Below are 18,143 nucleotides of genomic sequence, written 5' to 3'. Positions count from 1 at the left end.
TATTATATATATATTTACATACATACAATGCAGAAATATATAATGCAGATTTTCTCACGTAATCTTTAAAAGTTCACAACACAGGAAAGGAAACGTGTAACACCTCTGGCGTGCCTCCTTTCTTTTTTTTCCCCTTGTGTCTACTTTAAATCCACTTCAGGATCCGAAGCATCCTTCCAGACATTTAACTAAAATCCGTTTCATCAAGTTCAAACAGAGAAATGATGTGAATTTAGTGAAAACACTTTGAACACGTGATTAATCAGCTACCTATTGATCAACAGTCAGAGTGGTTTTGTGTGTCCTGGGTGTTCCCGGGAATGACGCCGGAAGACGTTGAACTTTTATTAACTTAAAGAAGGTCCAGAACATGTCACTTAGTCAGCGGCGGGAGAGCAGCGCACGCTCCTGAGTCACTGCTTGTACTTTGGTGAGGCGAGAGAAGAGCTCGCCTCGTCTCATCTCTGTTCTCTTAAATTCCTTTTGAAATCAGCAAGCTAAATTTAGCTCGCACCTCCCTTCCCCCCTCCCGTTTCCAGAGGTATCAGAGCTGCAGCAGACAGTGATAGGCTAACGTTTTTGAAGTGCGCAGTCCACACACACACAGATTAAAGTGAGTGGCACAGAGTGGGAGGTCGCTATGTCTTTTGTGCACACAGTGTGGGCTATAGTGATGATAAATGGTTTCTGTGCAGCAAATGAGCTGTGAGAGTTTGTCTGTTTATGTGCGTGTTTTTTTTTTTTCCCCTTCTCCCAGGGCTCCTGCTTGAGGACAGTGGGGGCTCTCTAATGATCCCACCATTCATCCGATGAACCCCCTTAACTCCATGAAACCCTCCCTACCTCCCACTCCACAAAGGTACACACACACACACACTGTGCTGACATTAAGCCCAGGTAGATGATGTGATGTATGTGACTGTCTCATTCAAGCAACAATGCCACTTGATGATGGATCTGCACAAGGATCAATCTTAAACAAATAATTCAACTCACATGTCACCTTAGACCACTAGGAGAAAACTGATCTGGAAATTATTTAGTCATGATAAAGAAATGAAATAATGTCATCACTACTACACTAGAGATGCAAATTTTCAGTGTCTAACAATGAGATTGACAAAAGCATTTATTCTTTCCAAACGGTCAAGAGATTCTGTTTGTGTTGTCATATGACTGACAGGAGGAGAAGATGGCGTAAGCAAATAAAACATTTATGTAAAAGTTAGTACGGTTCCACACTGTATCACATTTCATCAGTTTATATCTAAACAAAAATAGGTTTGTGTGCAAAATTACCAGGATTACTTTAGCTTAGCTACCTGACTTTTTTTTTCAATAAAAAAAAATATGAAAGAATTATATTTTTAAAAAAATGAAGCAGATATAAAGAGCATTTTGGATCGATTCAGGATTCCCAGAACTAAGAATTGCAATTCTCTATAGAATATTTTTTTTCTTTATTTCTACACAACTCATAATTCGGAAAGCAATGCAGATAATCGGTTGATCTTTACTAGACCACTCAGGCAGGTTTCAGGCTGTTTTATTCCACCATCCATGCCTTTTTACAGCTAAACTACTCGCCTCTGAAGAGTTTTATCAGATTAAACTTCATTAGATTTTAAAAATGCAAGAGCAGCACCAGAAATTGTTGGCAGCAACACAGACAGGCTTGTTTAATTTTATAGATTACAACATGGTGAGATGTTTTGTATGGAGCTCAATTAGTCTCTGAAAGATTCACAAAGTGTGCAATAAGATTTGCATGCTCATAAAAGAAGACTTGTAAGTACATCACATGATTCACACATTCACATATGTGTACATTCTCAAATGTACAAGTTTCCCACTGCACAAGTAGCAATACACAACAAATACAAATTGCCAAATGCGCGTGCACAAATCACCAGCTGTGGATGGATCGGTCAACATGGGGGCACAGATCAGCTGGAATGCGTTTTCGACTTTTGAGACTTGCTCACCTCATGGGATTTGAAAGTGAGATGATGCATCCAGGCTGGTGATATCTGAGAATTGTGATTGTGACGCTGCGTTCAAGGAACAACAAATGGGAAAAACATAATCTTAATAAATTTTCAAACTATTTTTAACTTAAAGAATACAGAATGTTAAAGGTGCTTAGGCTTTTTCTTACCTAGGTATTGTTGGGGTAGCCGCTAATTATACCAGTGACAATTTTTTCTTTAAATAGGATGGGGTATTTTTTATGGGTGCACCAATAATTTCCTGATTTTCTTAATTTTGGGAGGTAGGTGATTCACGTCTACACATGTGTGTTTAGCAATAGTTATCTCACTGTTGCTAACTCAGCAACTTTAGTCAGCAACTTTTCAGACAGAAAAAATTATCGGCCAAAATCAGAATCGGCATAACCTGCCAGAAAACTTCAATCGGTTCACCTTAGTTTTTTTGTTTCTGACTGAAAAACTTTATTAAAATAACGTTTGAATGTTTCACAAATCAGTCTGGTGTTATTCTGCAGCAGTAAAAAACACAATTTAAAGTTTGCACTTCTATGCTAACAGTAACAAAGCAATGCATTTGCTCGTGTTGCTGATTAATTTTTTTTTTTTTTTTAATGCAGATGTGTTTGTATTCACACATCAGCCTATTTTTCAGTTTTCTTGCCAACAACATTAGGTATTGCAGACCTGCAAGTGATGCGGTGTGACAGCCATGCTGCTGCGGTAGCTTCCTGTTGAGGAAATGGTTCAGAAGGAGGAAACTGAGGCTAACCTCAACTGTCAGATGAATAAACCGTGCTCAGGTTAATCTTTAGCTCCCCAAAGTGAACATTTGTTTGTGACCTTTACACTCAGCTGAGTTTTTCTGTGCTAGAACAGCAAATGAACTCTAAGAGGGAGTTAAACCCTCCTTGTTTTCAGGAAGAAACCATGGAACACCATCTGTGATGCTCTTATTGCGATTACTGCTATCTGGATGAATTCTCTCTCTCTTTCTGCCTCTCCTGAACCATCCCTTCTTATCCCTCTGCAGCACTGACGGCCCCTTCCTAAATGAGCCAGTCTCCTGGCAACCAGGCACCAATCAACACGCAAGATCTCTCTCTGTAGTAACCACAGTGTGGGGCGTGACCAATCCCACACACAGCCAGGTAACACATGACTCACTACCCGGGGACATTGTTCTCGTCTTGTGTTCACTAATACACGCTTTATTTAGTGCGTTTTCTAGTTAATATTTAAACTTAAAGTGACCAGTATGTCTCAGGACAGTACTTAAGGAATTTGTGTGGAGAATTCTTTGCTAATTTGATTCTTTGTTAAACAGATCTTTTTTGTCTACCTGCTTTGGTTTCAAACATTTCAGTGACACATTTCTAGTGGGTTTCTAAGCTGGAAGTATACAGGTCAATAAATGTCCAGCATACTGGACAGATTTATTTGACATTTATGAAGTGTGATAACCTTGAGTAAATATAGCACAATATTTACACAAATACTTAAAATAATCTACGTGTTACTTTAAATTTAAAACAACTTTCTAACATAGGAAAGGTGTCGCTACTTTAGCTTTCACACCTCAAATGTCCACGCTTTTCATGACTGGAAATATCTGGATTGCAAAAAAACATGGAGAGTCAAGATGTGGAAACTAAACTATTACTCTCGTTAAAGGGTCAGTATTATGTAGAAATCAACTTTTTTTTTAGCTTTACATCATGCAATAACGTTATTCCCTCATCAAATCCATACCTGGAATGTTACTTAGATTCTTTAATGCATGTTTGGGAAATCCTTTAATCTCCATGGCAACCATTCAGTTGTGCAAAACTCCTGGATGGACCTAGCACCGCCTTCGAGAACGAAGCTCCTCCTCAGAGCTGCAGTTTCCAAGCTAATGAGCTTCTGCAACTCCCCCACTCAGCTCCTTCAGACTAGCCAGCAGAAATTAGCAAACATCTGGTGGATGTGCAACTGTGCATCTGCTAAGCTACATCTCAATGAAACGCTGGTAAAAACGTTGTTAAAGGTTTAATATAGGAGCCATGTTGTGATGACTTCCTTCTTTTCTCCTGTGTAGAGGACATTAGGATTTTACATTTTAAAAGGAAGGTAAGGGTTTGAGAACTTGAAAATATAAGTTTGTAAATTCTGACATTAAAATCATACAGGAACCCTGAATTTTACTCTTTTTAATAAGTAAAGTTTTTTTTAAATAAACTTTACTTAATGTCGGGTTTACTTTAAAGGGTGAGTGTAACCTCAGGGTGGACGCTCTCTTTGTGAATGTCTTGTCAATCACTTACTTTTGAACTTTTTTACCTCTTTGAAATCCACGCCCTCAGATCTCCAGGGTCATAATGCCCTCCTCCATTTCACCTGCAGGTGTTTGGATCACCCATGGGCCCCGGCGAGAGTTCTGGTGGTCACATAATGCCAGTTGGCAGCCCAGGGATGGGCGGCAGCATGGGCTCCCAGTTCATGGGCCAGCAGTCGTACGGGGACGGCGTGTCTAAAGGCTACGGCCAGCCGGTCATGTACGGACGACCCAGCACCGCCTACAACCCGGCTTCAGCCTATGGAGGAAGGTAAGCCACTTTCTTCTGGAAAACAAGAGGCTTCACTTTGTTGACTGACTATTAAGTGTCAGAAATAGTAAATATGACAGGGGAGTCGTGGCTCTCAGCATTTTATAGGGATGTATGAAGGATGTTTGAGAACCTCGACTTCAGGCCGTTGTTTTAAGAGATTAATAAATCATCTGATGTTATCCGAAAGGGCTTATATCGGAAAATGTAATGTAACTTGATTCATTTGAAAATCATTAACAGTGTGTAAATTCTGTGCTGTTGTATTGGTAACATCCAATATAAAGTTTAATACATTTATTTGCTAGTTATTACCTTACAATAATGGGAAAACATTTTGAGTTTTCATGCCTATGTAACTTTTTATAAACCGCCTTACTAAAGCACTTAAACTCTTTTTGCCTCATTGTCACATTTTGTTCCATCACAACCAGAGTCTGTGATGTATTTGGGGAGACTTTTGTCACACATAACCATAAAGTGGGGCATTATTTAGCTTTTTATTTTACACATAAAGTTCAGGAAGGTGCAGTACTCATGAAGATATTTTTGAACAACGGATTTCTTCTTGCAACTTGACCTTTCTGCTCTATTCCTTTATTAAAGGGCTCTAAACATAAATGCATGCCACACTTTTCAGAATTTATTTTTATTTTTTTAATTAAAAATCTATATTCTTCCATTTCACAATTATGCCCTACTTTCTTTTGGTCCATTGCATAAAATTCATTCAAATATATTGCAGTTTGTGGTTGTCACATGGCAGCACTCATACAGTTTAAAACCACTTCTTGTTTCCACAGATGTATCATAAATGATCTGTTGATACGTGTTGCTGTTTTGCATGACTGAAAGCTTTAAGCTGCGTTTAACGGCATTTCTCTGAAGCTCATAAAGATATAAACTTCCATCTCTTTGATTTTTTTTTAAACCGTGTTTCGGAATAACAAGCTTCTTTTAAAACAATTTCTTATAAGATCAGCTGCTGCCTTTTGTCAACCTTTATTTTTAAACACATCTTTAATAGCAAGTTGCACTGCTTTGTTCCATCATCCCTGGAGGAGAACAACACAGAGCAGGCGTTAATATTGTCTGAAAGCTCTTTCACGGAGCTTCTAGGTGTTGTTGTCAGTTATCCTTTGATTTTTTTTTTCTTTCTTTGATCCTCTTCTACCCGACTGTCTTCTGAGTTCCAGTTTCTTCTCTCTGTGTTTTCATGACAAAATGGAGATTTTTACAGATGCAGGCAAATTTGTTGCAACCCCTCATAAAAATGAGCAAAACATCATTGAAATATATATATTTTTCTTACATTATATTAGCAAATTCTCAGACTGAATGTAGGTTTGAGGACATTTATTCTGTGGGGAAACAAATCACATGTCCAGTGTGGTTTCCCTGTGGTTTCCCAATAGTAGAGCCTTCTGGCTGAAGTGTTATACTTTGCTCTACTGTAAAATATCTTGGTGTTATCCAAAGTTGGATTATACTTAGTTTGATCTCTGACCTTTCCTCTGCGCACAGTCGCTCTACATCGTCCAAACCCAAAGTAGCTTAAATTATGCCGAAAATCTGAATCTGATTTTTTACCTTAGCATCCTGTTCAGTATATGTGTTTTTATGGACATTTTTATACGCATTTCGAAGCATCACTTTAGAAGTGGTTCATGGAAAGAGTAAAATCTGAAAGATTCTATGTGAAAAAATTGATCTCCTCCTGATTTACTAAAGCTATCTGAATAAATGCACAGCTACAACCAAGAACAACCAGTCAGAGCCAGAAAGAGGGTCTTAGCTTTGTCAATCATCCTAATTTACTCGCTGCTCAATGTGCTAATTGTGGAGAAACAGCTTAACTGCTTATCCATTGTCATTGGACAGACTCTGCTAGCTGTAGCACAGCAAAGAGAAAGTGGGTGTGAGAAGCACAAAATAGAGGGTGATTGACAGCGCTAAGACCCTTCTCCTGGGTTTGATTGGTTGTTTTAGTCAGCACCGGAAGAAAGCAGATTTTTTTTTGTTCACTATCTATCTCATACTTTGGTGTCACAGCATAGAGACAGTTTAAACAAATATGCAAAGAATTTTTTTTTTTGAAAAGTTACAAACTGCAGCGTTAAAGGTGAGTAAACTCTGCAGCTGGGCTGTTGCATCTGTTTTACTTCATCCCTCAGATTAAGTGGGCGATTTGAGCAGGTTCTTGCAGCCTGTAATGTTTTCATGCTGCATGTCATGAGCTGTTGTTCTGCTGCGGCGGGGTTCCACACCAACATATGCCAGCGTGGCCGCTGTCACCCACCGCCGTGACTCACCGCCGTGACGACACCTCACACACTCATTCACTCAGCTGACTAAGAGACCGCGGCCCACTCATCTCCGCGTCTTTCCCCTCTCACCACAGTTACTCCGGCAACGGCGGAGGCGCGGGCCTGGGCGTCCGCGCCCCCTCTGACTTCACTCAGGCTGCAGCTGCCGCCGTCGCCGCGGCTGCCGCCACAGCCACTGCCACCGCCACGGCAACGGTCGCAGCAATACAGGAGAAACAGAACCAGGAGCTGAGCTACGGTCAGGTAAACGTCTCAGAGAAAGAAAAAACACACACATGCTTCTTAGAACAAAAACTGTTTCTAAGAGCTCCGCACACACACACAAGCTGGGATGTTGGTTGTGAAAATTTCCAAACGTCTTGGTTCTGACTCTTGGTTGGAACGTTTTAGCTGCAGGGCTGGAAATCAGAAGCTGTTTTTCTGCTTCATGCTCACATCAAGTCCAGGACACATGCTTCTGATTACCAGCAGAGACGTTGCATAATTAGATACTGGCTTGCCATTCAAATTTAAACTCTATGTATGAGTCACTGTCGAAGCTGAACAGACTGAATCACCAGTGCTTTGAGCTGCAACTGCTGAAATGAAATGTAAGCAGAGTGCAGACATTTAAATGTATGTATTAGTTATTAAAAACACCCCTCAGCCCCTTCACATATGACTCGGGAAGATTCACTCCGTGGATGGTGGAATCCAAGTTCCAGCAGATTCTTTGCCAGATCTCTCCCTCTGGCTGAAAAAGCTGCTGAAAACCTCCAACATCTGGCTGAGATGCAGAAAGAACTCAATCTGTGGTTGCAAGGCAGTTCTGGTCCTGGAATTTAATGTTTGCTTTTTTTTGTGTGTCTATGTTTGCTGCTTAAGTATTTAGTTACAAATTAACTTACCCAATGAAAAGCTAGACCAATTCACAAATGTTAATATTAGTGTCTGCAATATCAAGAACTAGGACTGCTTTGGTGTCCAAATTGCGGTCCGGGGCCCATTTGCGGCCCTCTGTACTAGAGATGTGCCGATCAAGTTTTTTCCTGCCAATTCAGATTCCTATCACATAATTATTATATTTTTAATCATAAGCACTACCGGTTACATTATGTAACCTAAATTCACCAAAATTAAGATGAATTCACCTTAATTTAGACAAAAAATTTGTTTTAAATAACTTTTTCCAAGAAAAAAACAAAACAAAACAGGCATTGTGCAAATTGTACTGCTATAGGTAATACTATCTTTAACAGACTGAAAACATGAAGGCTCTGAAGAGGCTAAATAATGCAAAAAGTCAAAGTAAAACCTCTCAACATTGCCAAAAAATTCAAGTATAAAATTTAACATTCAAAGGCAAATACAGGTTCCATTACAATAAACAATCCTGAGTTACTGAATGAAAACGTCCTGATAGCATGGCGGCTAGCTGATTGCTGCTAGTTCTGATTGGCTGTTTCTGACTGAGCGGAGTAATTATGCAGAACAGGGAGGAGATCGATTATTTTTTCAGAGATTATCTGTCTCATGTTAGAACAGCGAAAGTTTTAATAAGTATGTAAAATTTATTTTTTTAAGTTAGATGCTGCAGCTTTAAACAGAGGTTCGGTGTGAGAGTCACTACCAGGTGGAGCAGAAGCGGCGCTCCGTCTTCAATATTACTACCTGTAGCACATAGCAGCGGTTCAACAGCGAGAGAAGAACCAGCGTTTTACATCGCAGCTCGAAGACTTAAATAATTTTGCGTGTTATTTGTTTAGCTTTCTGACTGTCATGCTAATCCGGGTGAGTGTTTGTAGCTGTGCGTTGCTTTACCTGCTGTCTGATCCTCCATAAGTCTTTTTTGTACTCCAGTGAGCTTCGATAGCCAAACTCCGTCAAGTATGGCATTGTTTTTATGCCATATTAGATTCGTCATGTTGATGCATTTTGACCTTCTTCACCCCCAACCCCGAGGTAATTTTCCGCCGCAACACACAAACTTCCCCATTCACTCAGTGCGTTATAGTTCCACATCGCTTAGGATTTGTTGCTGCACGTTTGCTGAGTATGAAGGAAAGAGGAGACCAGCTGCACAGACAGGCTGCGAAATAAAAAGCAGGTGATCGGTTTGTGTGATCGGCAGCCAGAGACCGTGATCGGCGATCACCGATCATACACTTTTTCACGGAAATCGGCCGATTATGATCGGTGGCCGATCGATCGGCACACCTCTACTCTGAACCATTTTGGGCGATCCTTGATCACAATTCAAGAATAACCTAAATTTGACCTTTTCACTTATGCCACATTGTTCAAAAAAGATACAAGTAAAATCTTAAAATGGACAATGTAAGATGCAACAGATAGGTCTGTCACAATCAACAATAGATAAATTAATTAATGATGACTTATTGTTTTTCTATTTTGTCTTTTCTCTTTCTCTTTCTACCAAAAACTGGATGACAAAAGTCTTCAGTCTGGGCTTTGCTCTCATCTAGTCTCTGTAATTGAACAACAATTCTGTTTACAGAGACTTCAGAATTCACTTACTTGTTGTTTCTGTTTTTTTGTTTATTTATTTTGGCTATTTGAAATGCCTTCTAGTTTCAGTGTCAAAGGCTCATAGAATGTAAAGTTTATTACATTACTTGAAAATGGTTTGAAAACAACAATTTTAACTTCTGGGACAAATTATTGTCCAGCAAAATTCATTATTGTGACTGGACTACCAACATGAAGTATTTATCCAGGTTTTTGTTTTCGGTTTAATATTATTTATTCGTAGAGGGGACCAAAAACATCCCTTGGCTTTTACTAAAATGCAGACTTGCCATGCCCATTTCATAATCTTAGCAAAATTGGGTCACATCCTGTTCTTGTTGCTGAACAGACGAAAAATAAATCTAGAAAATCAAAAAAATGTATGATACGTTTTTCTTTTAATATAGCAAACCTGCAAGACCCGTTTTTTGGTTTAAACTCTACAATAATTCATGCATTCCTCATCTACTGAAATCCGATTTCTTTGCTTACTTCGTAAAAATATTGTGAGTTGAGTTTATTGTTTATTTAGCAGGTGAAAATAAATAATAAAAAAAAATCAGTTTTTTGCAATTATAAAAAAAAGAAAAATATTTTAAAAAATTGTGACCTCTGGAGTGGTTTCAAGTTGATGATTAAAGCTTACAGAGAATGACCCAACATCGAGTATTTCAGAAAATCTGAATATTTTGATATTCAGATTTTGGGTGTGACACCAAGTAGCTGGTTGATGTCACACCCCAACCAGCTAGTTAACTCAAAAGGCTAACTAGGGTGGTTCACAGCGGTAAGACCCTCCCCCTGGCTCTGATTGGTTGTTTCTGACCAAGTGGAGTATTTTTGCAGATGGCAGTAGGATGACAGGGAGAAGGCAGAGGAGCTTGTTTTCTTCCACAGATGATCTGTCTTATACTATCAGGACATAGTAACAGTTTAAATAAATATATAAAATGTTTTTATGAAAGTTACACACTGCAGCTTTAAGTGTAAATTGACTCACATGCAGAAGTAAAGATAAATTACCAACTTATGCTTAGCTGTCTCAGGCAACTTTAAGTTACTGAGTAGGAAAGTTATTCAGTTTACTAAAGTCATTTTTCAGAACTTATGTAGGTTTTAAATGTAAGTTCTAGTGATCATAAACTTAGCTGAACTCTGCAGAAACCTTGGTTTTTCTGAATTTGCTGAAGTTTTTTTTTCACAGAAATGTATTTTTATTGGCTCTTGATTTGTTTTCCAGATCATATCTTGCCTTAACATCATCTCCTAGCAACGAGACAGCCCATGATTGCAGATGTCCCGATAACTAACTTCTTGTTGGTGGAAGTTATCAAAACATTTTCTTGACCTCCTTGTAACTTGGCGTCATTAGTTTATCAGTAACTTTCCTTCCCTGTGCTCTACAAGCCAACCAGGCTGCGGAAAAGAACCAGCAGGCTTTGTTTTTACGCCTCCTGTTTTATTTCCCTCTTCCCCCGGTCAGATGGGTGGAGCATCCCCTTACAGCAACCAGTTCCTGTCTCATTCTGGGCCCCGCGGGCCCCCGGGGATGAACCACGGCGGGATGGTCCCCTTGAGGCCTGGACTGCCACCTTCCACAGGTGGGTTGTATCCCTCTCACCCTGCGCAGGCCCAGAGGATGCCCCAGCACCCTGGCTTCTCGGGCGGACAGCAGGGCCTCAAGCGACCTTTCCATTCAGAGGTCAGTGGAGGTTTTCACTTCACTTTTGAGGTTTTACTTTTTTTTTTTTTTTTCAATCATTACTGACATTTAGGACTCCGACTGCGGCCGAACCTGTGCGGTTCTTTAACTGTAGTCTGTTTTCCCAGGGGTTTCCGGGGCAACAGTACAGCTCCGGAGGGATCTCTGGGTATTCCAACCAGCCTCTGCAGTACCCCAGTGGTCCGCAGCAGAGATGTGCACCGTCACCCTCTTACCCGTCCAGTCGCATGCCTCACATGGGGCCGTACACATCTGGAACTCACAACCCATCACAGTTCCCTCCCGGTGCCAGCCAGCCCAATCCTCCACAGTTTTATAAGGTGATCAGATTCACTGTGGTTGACTATTACAGAATTTTGTTTAAAGCTGAATTAATTTGAAAACTTGTGAATTCAGATCTCCTGCCTTTGATATTTCAAATTATATTATGTTCAAAATTTAACCTGAATAAATGTTTGAGAATCGTTGAGGAATCCTGTGTGGATTTCTTCTTAGCATTGATGCTGAATTTCTTTGTCTCAAGATAAGTGAGGAATTATCTGAACATTATGTTTCTTGTCTGTGGCTTCCAGTCAGAGCCTTTCAATGGCCAGGGCAGTCTACCATCTGGAGCAGCAGGGGCCTACAACGCCTTTACACAGGCTGCAGTCAACGGGGTAAGTCCTTTAAGACTCCTTCAACATGTTCAGTTATTTCCTTTTGTTAGACTCTAACCTAAATACATCTACAAGCGGAGCCAAGCATGGAAAACTTTCAATGTGAAAAAAAAAATTGAAGTTCTAACTTTGTTTTTATCTCTGTTTCTCAGCCAGGTCGAGGTGCAGTGATACCCGGGTACCCCAGCTCACCAATGGGAGGGAACCCCACCCCACCGATGACCCCAGGGAGCTCCATACCCCCTTACCTCTCCCCAGGCCAGGACACCAAGCCACCCTACCTTCCGCTGGACTCTAAAGCCAACATCAGCACCCAGCAGCCCTCCACAGGTCGGTCAGAGTTACATGTTGCCACACTCTCTTTCAGCTTAGAATTAGAACAATACAACCTCAGATGATCAAGAACCCATGAGATATTAAAGACGTAGCATGTAACTTTTATAAAAATATATTTTTTACATATTTGTTAAATCTGTGAGACAGATTTAACATTAAAAAAAATTAATGGAGGAGAAACACTCAACAACGCAGGAAACTGTTTATCCACCATCATCTATGGCCATGCTAACTAGCCTCAGCATTCATGGCAGGCTCTGCTATACGGGAAGAGCTGTTGTGTAGCAGAGAGCAAGGGGCAGGGTGTGAGTAGCTTGTATATGAACTTGATTGACAGCTCTAAGACCCTCCTCCTGGCTCTTATTGGTTGTGTCTGACAAGGAGTGGTGTATTTCTACAGATGGCAGTGGGGCCAAATGGAGAAGGCAGATGATTACTTTCCAGATTACTTGTCTCATATTCTCCTGTCAGGACATAGTGACAATTTTAACAAATATGTAAACAAATATATAAAAAGCATATATATGGTCCCTAGAGGACTATATAGAGCCAAAATGTTGTGAAAGGATTTTGTTGAAGCACCATTAGCTGCCGTGACTCCTGGTGGTCATATTCTGCGTGACATCATCAGTGTGTTCACAGTGTTCCCTAAATTCATTAAGATTTGCTGACATGCAACACTTTTTCAAGATTTAGATCAGAGTGCCAAGATCCAACTTCAGCAAAACAGTAGGAAACAGAGATGTTATCACATTCGGCTCTAGAATACATAAAGAGCTCATGGTTGACTCAATGACTGCAGGGTCCAAGTCTGATGTTTGGCCGTAATGCTCCAAGATACATTTGATTTCTTTTTAATCAGATTTTTCTCCAGCATATCGTGGCTTATGGCCAAACATCACATTTAACCTTTCTGTTCAAATATCAACTTTGCAAACCTAAGCCAGCCAATGTTCTCCTTCCCTTCGTAGCCTTCTCAGCTAGAAGGCTCCCAAGACTGCTTTCTTTCTCCCACATTGCTTTCTTGTTTGATTTGCATCATTGCAATCTTTAGTCTGTAACACCAACAGAGCCCGTGCAATCTAAGGTCCAATGGATGTCAGTATTTTCTCCAAGTAGAGCACCGTTTCATCTTTGGGGTGAACTTAATGTGACATCCACTGCTGGGAACTGTCCGAAATGTTTTCCACTTTAGGAATAACCTCGTGAAACAGAATGACAGACTTTAAATTGTTGGGAAGCTGCTTTTAACCTTCCCCAGATTGATGGGCAACAACAGTTACTTCCTCTTTGTCACTGCCTTGATACACACTTGAATTCCTAGTATGAAACCACTTTCATGGAAGTGCTCCTACAGTTGAATCAGAGTAATTTTTTTCTTTTTGAGATGTTAGAATTATCAAAAATTATTTCTATTTGCTAAATGCCATAATAATGAGAGAACATGCCAGAGATTGATTTAGTGATGTCTTCAAAATCAATTACTAAAATAATTATTGTCTCTTTAAGGTGATGAGGGGTCGGATTTAACTTCAGGCAGAGTCTTTTTATCCACTGTATGTAAACTTCTGGGTTTAACTGTATTTGCTGCTGATCACTAAGGCAGCATTCACACTGCAGCTCGAAGTGGCCCAATTCAGATTTTTTTGTCAAATGGGATTTTTTTTTTTTTTTGCTGCAGCCATTCACACTTCCAAATAAATGCCACCTGAATGTGTTCTGCAGTGTGAATGGGTAAATGACCTGAAAGTGTCCCGCATGTGCAGTAGCGTAACGTCAGTATTCTCAGTGTTTGCTTCAGTGTTGTAAACATGGATGCTAATGGTGGAGCACAGCTTACACATTTGAAGTTGTTGTCTGACCAGAGCAGCATATTAATAACTTAATCCTCATTACAGTCCATCATGGTTGTCGTTTTCTTCCCGCTTGCGTGTATCAGGTCGCTGAATAGTGACATCTGTCGAGTACGAGTGACGTTCAGGTTGGATGAATGTGACCTGGACGTTAGGTCGCATTTGATTCGGATACGTATTGGATACCCAAGTGGCCTGGGTCGCATTCGAAAAGAATCTGACCTGTGTTGTTCAGACTGTCATGAAAAGATCAGATACCGGTCGCATTACGTCAAAAAAATCTGAATTGGGTCACTTCAGGCTGCAGTGAGAACACAGCCTTTGTTGATTAGTTTTATTGGTTGCATCTGTTTGCAGTGTATTGATATAGAATTTGAGCTTTTGTTACTGATTCCAGCACTAAGATATGTTTCCCTTTGAAGGTAACCCTAGCGACGACCTGCGTCTGACCTTCCCGGTCCGAGACGGCGTGGTGTTGGAGCCGTTCCGATTGGAGCACAACCTGGCTGTCAGCAACCATGCGTTCCAGCTCCGAGACTCGGTCTACAAAACACTGGTGATGAGGTGAGAAGATTTAAATAAAATAGTTCATATGTGATCTCCATCGAGGAAAAAAAGAAAAACAGAGACTTGAGTCTGGTTCTCTTGATCAAAGAAATGATTGAAGGCTTTCGACACTGTGACTTTGCTGCTCTAGTGTGACATCTGGTGGTTGTTTCAGGTCATGTACAAGGGATGTTGGCGCGTCTACATCACTATTCAAATACCATGTTTTTGTTATGCAAAAAAAGAAACTTTTATAAAAGTAATTTCAGAACTTTTTCCAAGTATATTGTGACTATTATTATGAAGAACTGAACTAAAAAAACAAATCAGTCTGTTGGAAGAAAAAAGGTAAAAACTAAAAAGCTGCAATAACTTTATTGCATACATGATGACGTACTTAAGCTAAAACTGAAACCACTTTTGATTTGGTTTACAGCATTCTGGCTTCTTGAATTTACACTTATCATGAAGTATCGTGAATTTGATTAAATACACAGAAAGTTAAGCTGTTTATCTAACACAGCAAACGGACCCAGATGCTTAGGAAACCCCACCATGGGTCTGTTTGACCGCTGTGTTGCGTCTCCCCCTACAGACCAGATCTGGAGCTGCAGTTCAAATGTTACCACCATGAAGACAGGCAGATGAACACTAACTGGCCTGCCTCTGTGCAGGTAAGCAGCACCCTCAACCTTTTTCACTGGATCCAGCTCTCAGGTGGATTAATCTCATGTTCAAGGAATCCAAACTGTGATGTAGACATTTTGCATTGATCTCATATATTTGAAATTAGCTATTTGTCTATTTACTCTAACAATAAAGTATCTTTTATGTGACTCAAAGAAGTCTTTAAAGTGGACTGTTCTTATTCATCTACTCAGCTGATTGAGGCCAAGTTATCTCAGTGAAGTTGTGTTTGACCTTTAATTGTCTGATTAAATTAGTAGTGCTGATCTTGACTCAGTGGAAATGTTGGGACAGCAGTGCTGCAGCTCTTTATGGCCGCCATGTTGCAGTGCAGCTGACTTACAGGAAGAACATCATTGAGGCCGACATGTCTAATAACAGCTTTTGGTTCTGAAACTGTAAGAACACAGAAACCATTTGATAAAGAGCTCATTTAGTTCTTTTTGAACATTTTGTCTTCTTACAACCTATAAGCCTTTGGCAATAAGCAATAAATCAATTAATCACATCATAAATGAAAATGAGCTCCATTATGAAAAATGTCTGAACCTAATGATTATTATTTTTTTGACGGCAGTGTTGTTTACGGAGACATCATAATCCATTTTGTTTATGGTTTCGGTTATGTTTAGATTTTATTTCCATCTTTTAATTGTTTTTTTTTGTTATTATTATTTTGAATAGTCAAAATGTTTTCCAGTACCGGTGTTAATTAAAGTTTATTGATCTTTGAGATGATGTACTTCCATTTTTATTTCACTATCTTGATATAACTTGAAAATGATCTCAAAGCCACAATATTATGGTTGATGGCTGTAATTCCTGGGACAATTTAAAAGTGCTTCCTAAGAATGGTTCATTTGCTAGCAGCGTACTCAACCCATTAATCTAATTTAAACTGCTAACATCAGAAAAATACAGTTTTAATCTCTTATTATACCCATTTCAAATCTGCAACAATCAATATTTGTACATGGATAATTAAAAGGATAGCAGCGATTTGCTCACTACCGTAAATCTAGATAATTATTAACAGCTCTTTGCCTATCTTATGCATATTTTCTTCATTTGACATCAGCGCTAACGGCAGCAGTCAGCAACTGGCAGGGACAGCTGCCGTTATCACTAACTGTACCTAAATGCAGGTCATCCAACATCAGTACAGCAACTTTATTGTAAGTTTTTTAAATTTTTTTAATTTTGTTGTCACCTTCAAAATTGAACAAATACTTATTTTGTTAATGACTGTCTCAGAGGAAACTGTTGCAACAGCTGCATGAAAAGAAAATGTCTAGACCCATTTTTGCATAAAAGTGCATATTATTGCATCTAATGCCATAGTGGCAAATAAATTTCAGAATTCCTATAAGCATGTAGAGATGAGTTTTATGGCTCATTTTCTATCAGTATCGATGGTTGGATAATATAAAATCATGTGATGGTGATATAATTAATAAACATGGCCATTGGAATATCATCTTATACAAAGTCACTTCATTTGTTTTAATCTCTTTCAGCACCTTTTCTGATTTTTAGTACATGAGCCGTATAGTAAACAGTGTTCAGGTTTTTGTAGCCATGCTGGTGCTTTATATTATAAGCTTAGATTATGTCACTTGTTAGCGAGTAGTTATAGTTATTTTTTAGCATAAAGACCTGGGATTTATGGTGTTTTTATGGTCTCAATATGTACCTTTGTGAATATATATTGAAGATGTCTAATAAATTTATTCAACTTTTTATATTTTGGCCATCAGTTTCAGTTCCAACCTGCCAGATTTTCTTTCTTATTTCTACATGAGCTGAACATTTTAGCAGGTCAAACTGCATAAAGCTCAGTTTGTGGCAAAAAAAAAGTTATTGATGTATTTTTAAGTTTGAATCGAAGGAGTGAATTTGTGGAAGAGAGATGACGTTGGAGAAAAAGAAACGTGCAATCAGAGATTGTGACACTTTGAGCATTTAGCGCTTTGGGTATGTAAGCATGGACACAGAGCCGATTAAATTACAGGATTCAGCAGTTTTGAGAATATAAAAGCACAAGTGGTATCGGAGAGTGGTCCGATATCAGCCAGAAACGAGTATCGGATCACCTCAGTCTGCATTTGTACCCCACTGACAGTCCCATTGGTTAATAATAAATGAGTTTGTTCTCATACCTGTTGTTGTTGACTATTGTTCTTTGTTTTAGTAATATCAATTTATCAAGCCTGCTCTAACATTCCACACGACAAATGTATGATTCCTGCTGATATCTTATCAATGTCGGTATCTGTCAATACTCAACGCTGAGTTATCAGTATCGTATCGTAAGTGTAAAAGTTACATCAGGGCACGCTTAAAAGGCACCAGATTGGTATTCTTGATTGTTTTTTTTTCTGAATTTTCTGTCTCAGGTCAGCGTTAACGCAACTCCTCTGTCCATTGAGAGAGGGGACAACAAGACCTCCCACAAGCCCCTGTACCTAAAGCAAGTGTGTCAACCGGGACGCAACACCGTACAGATCACCGTGACGGCATGCTGCTGCGTAAGTCCAGATGCCTCAACCGTCCGGTCGCCGCGGCAACGTTCCACTAGATACATCACGGATCACAGGGTTGCAGAATCCCACGCTGAATTTATCCCCTCCTATCTCTTTGTCCCCTCCTGTCTCTTTGTCCCCTCCTGTCTCTTTGTCCTCACCTGTCTCTTTGTCCACAGTCTCACCTGTTTGTGCTGCAGTTGGTCCACCGGCCGTCAGTCAGGTCTGTCCTGCAGGGCCTGATGAAGAAGAGGCTACTGCCAGCTGAGCACTGCATCACCAAGAGTGAGTAAACTTACACTATGCTTGGTCTGCATCCATCCATCCATCCATCCATCCATCCATCCATCCATCCATCCATCCATCCATCCATCCATCCATCCATCCATCCATCCATCCATCCATCCAT

At 39.8% G+C, this 18,143-nt stretch overlaps 1 protein-coding gene across 3 annotated transcripts in view; it reads left to right on the top strand.

Moving 5' to 3' along the window:
- zmiz2 (zinc finger, MIZ-type containing 2) overlaps positions 1–18,143 on the top strand; it is a 37,731-nt gene that overhangs the window by 10,279 nt on the left and 9,309 nt on the right. For all 3 annotated transcript variants that reach the window (XM_008423231.2, XM_008423233.2, XM_008423232.2), the window contains exons 2-13: positions 758–859; positions 3,022–3,139; positions 4,374–4,576; positions 6,978–7,146; positions 10,895–11,113; positions 11,242–11,454; positions 11,707–11,790; positions 11,943–12,120; positions 14,402–14,543; positions 15,121–15,199; positions 17,609–17,740; positions 17,914–18,019. In XM_008423231.2, the coding sequence (XP_008421453.1) occupies positions 810–859; positions 3,022–3,139; positions 4,374–4,576; positions 6,978–7,146; positions 10,895–11,113; positions 11,242–11,454; positions 11,707–11,790; positions 11,943–12,120; positions 14,402–14,543; positions 15,121–15,199; positions 17,609–17,740; positions 17,914–18,019 (1,693 nt within the window). In that variant the 5' untranslated portion in view covers positions 758–809. The remainder of the gene's footprint in view (positions 1–757; positions 860–3,021; positions 3,140–4,373; positions 4,577–6,977; positions 7,147–10,894; positions 11,114–11,241; positions 11,455–11,706; positions 11,791–11,942; positions 12,121–14,401; positions 14,544–15,120; positions 15,200–17,608; positions 17,741–17,913; positions 18,020–18,143) is intronic.

The sequence above is a fragment of the Poecilia reticulata genome, linkage group LG12 (genome assembly GCF_000633615.1).
Source record: "Poecilia reticulata strain Guanapo linkage group LG12, Guppy_female_1.0+MT, whole genome shotgun sequence".
Lineage (NCBI taxonomy): Eukaryota > Metazoa > Chordata > Actinopteri > Cyprinodontiformes > Poeciliidae > Poecilia > Poecilia reticulata.
Note: the sequence above shows the minus strand (reverse complement) of the source record. Positions and strands in the feature narration are given on the sequence as shown.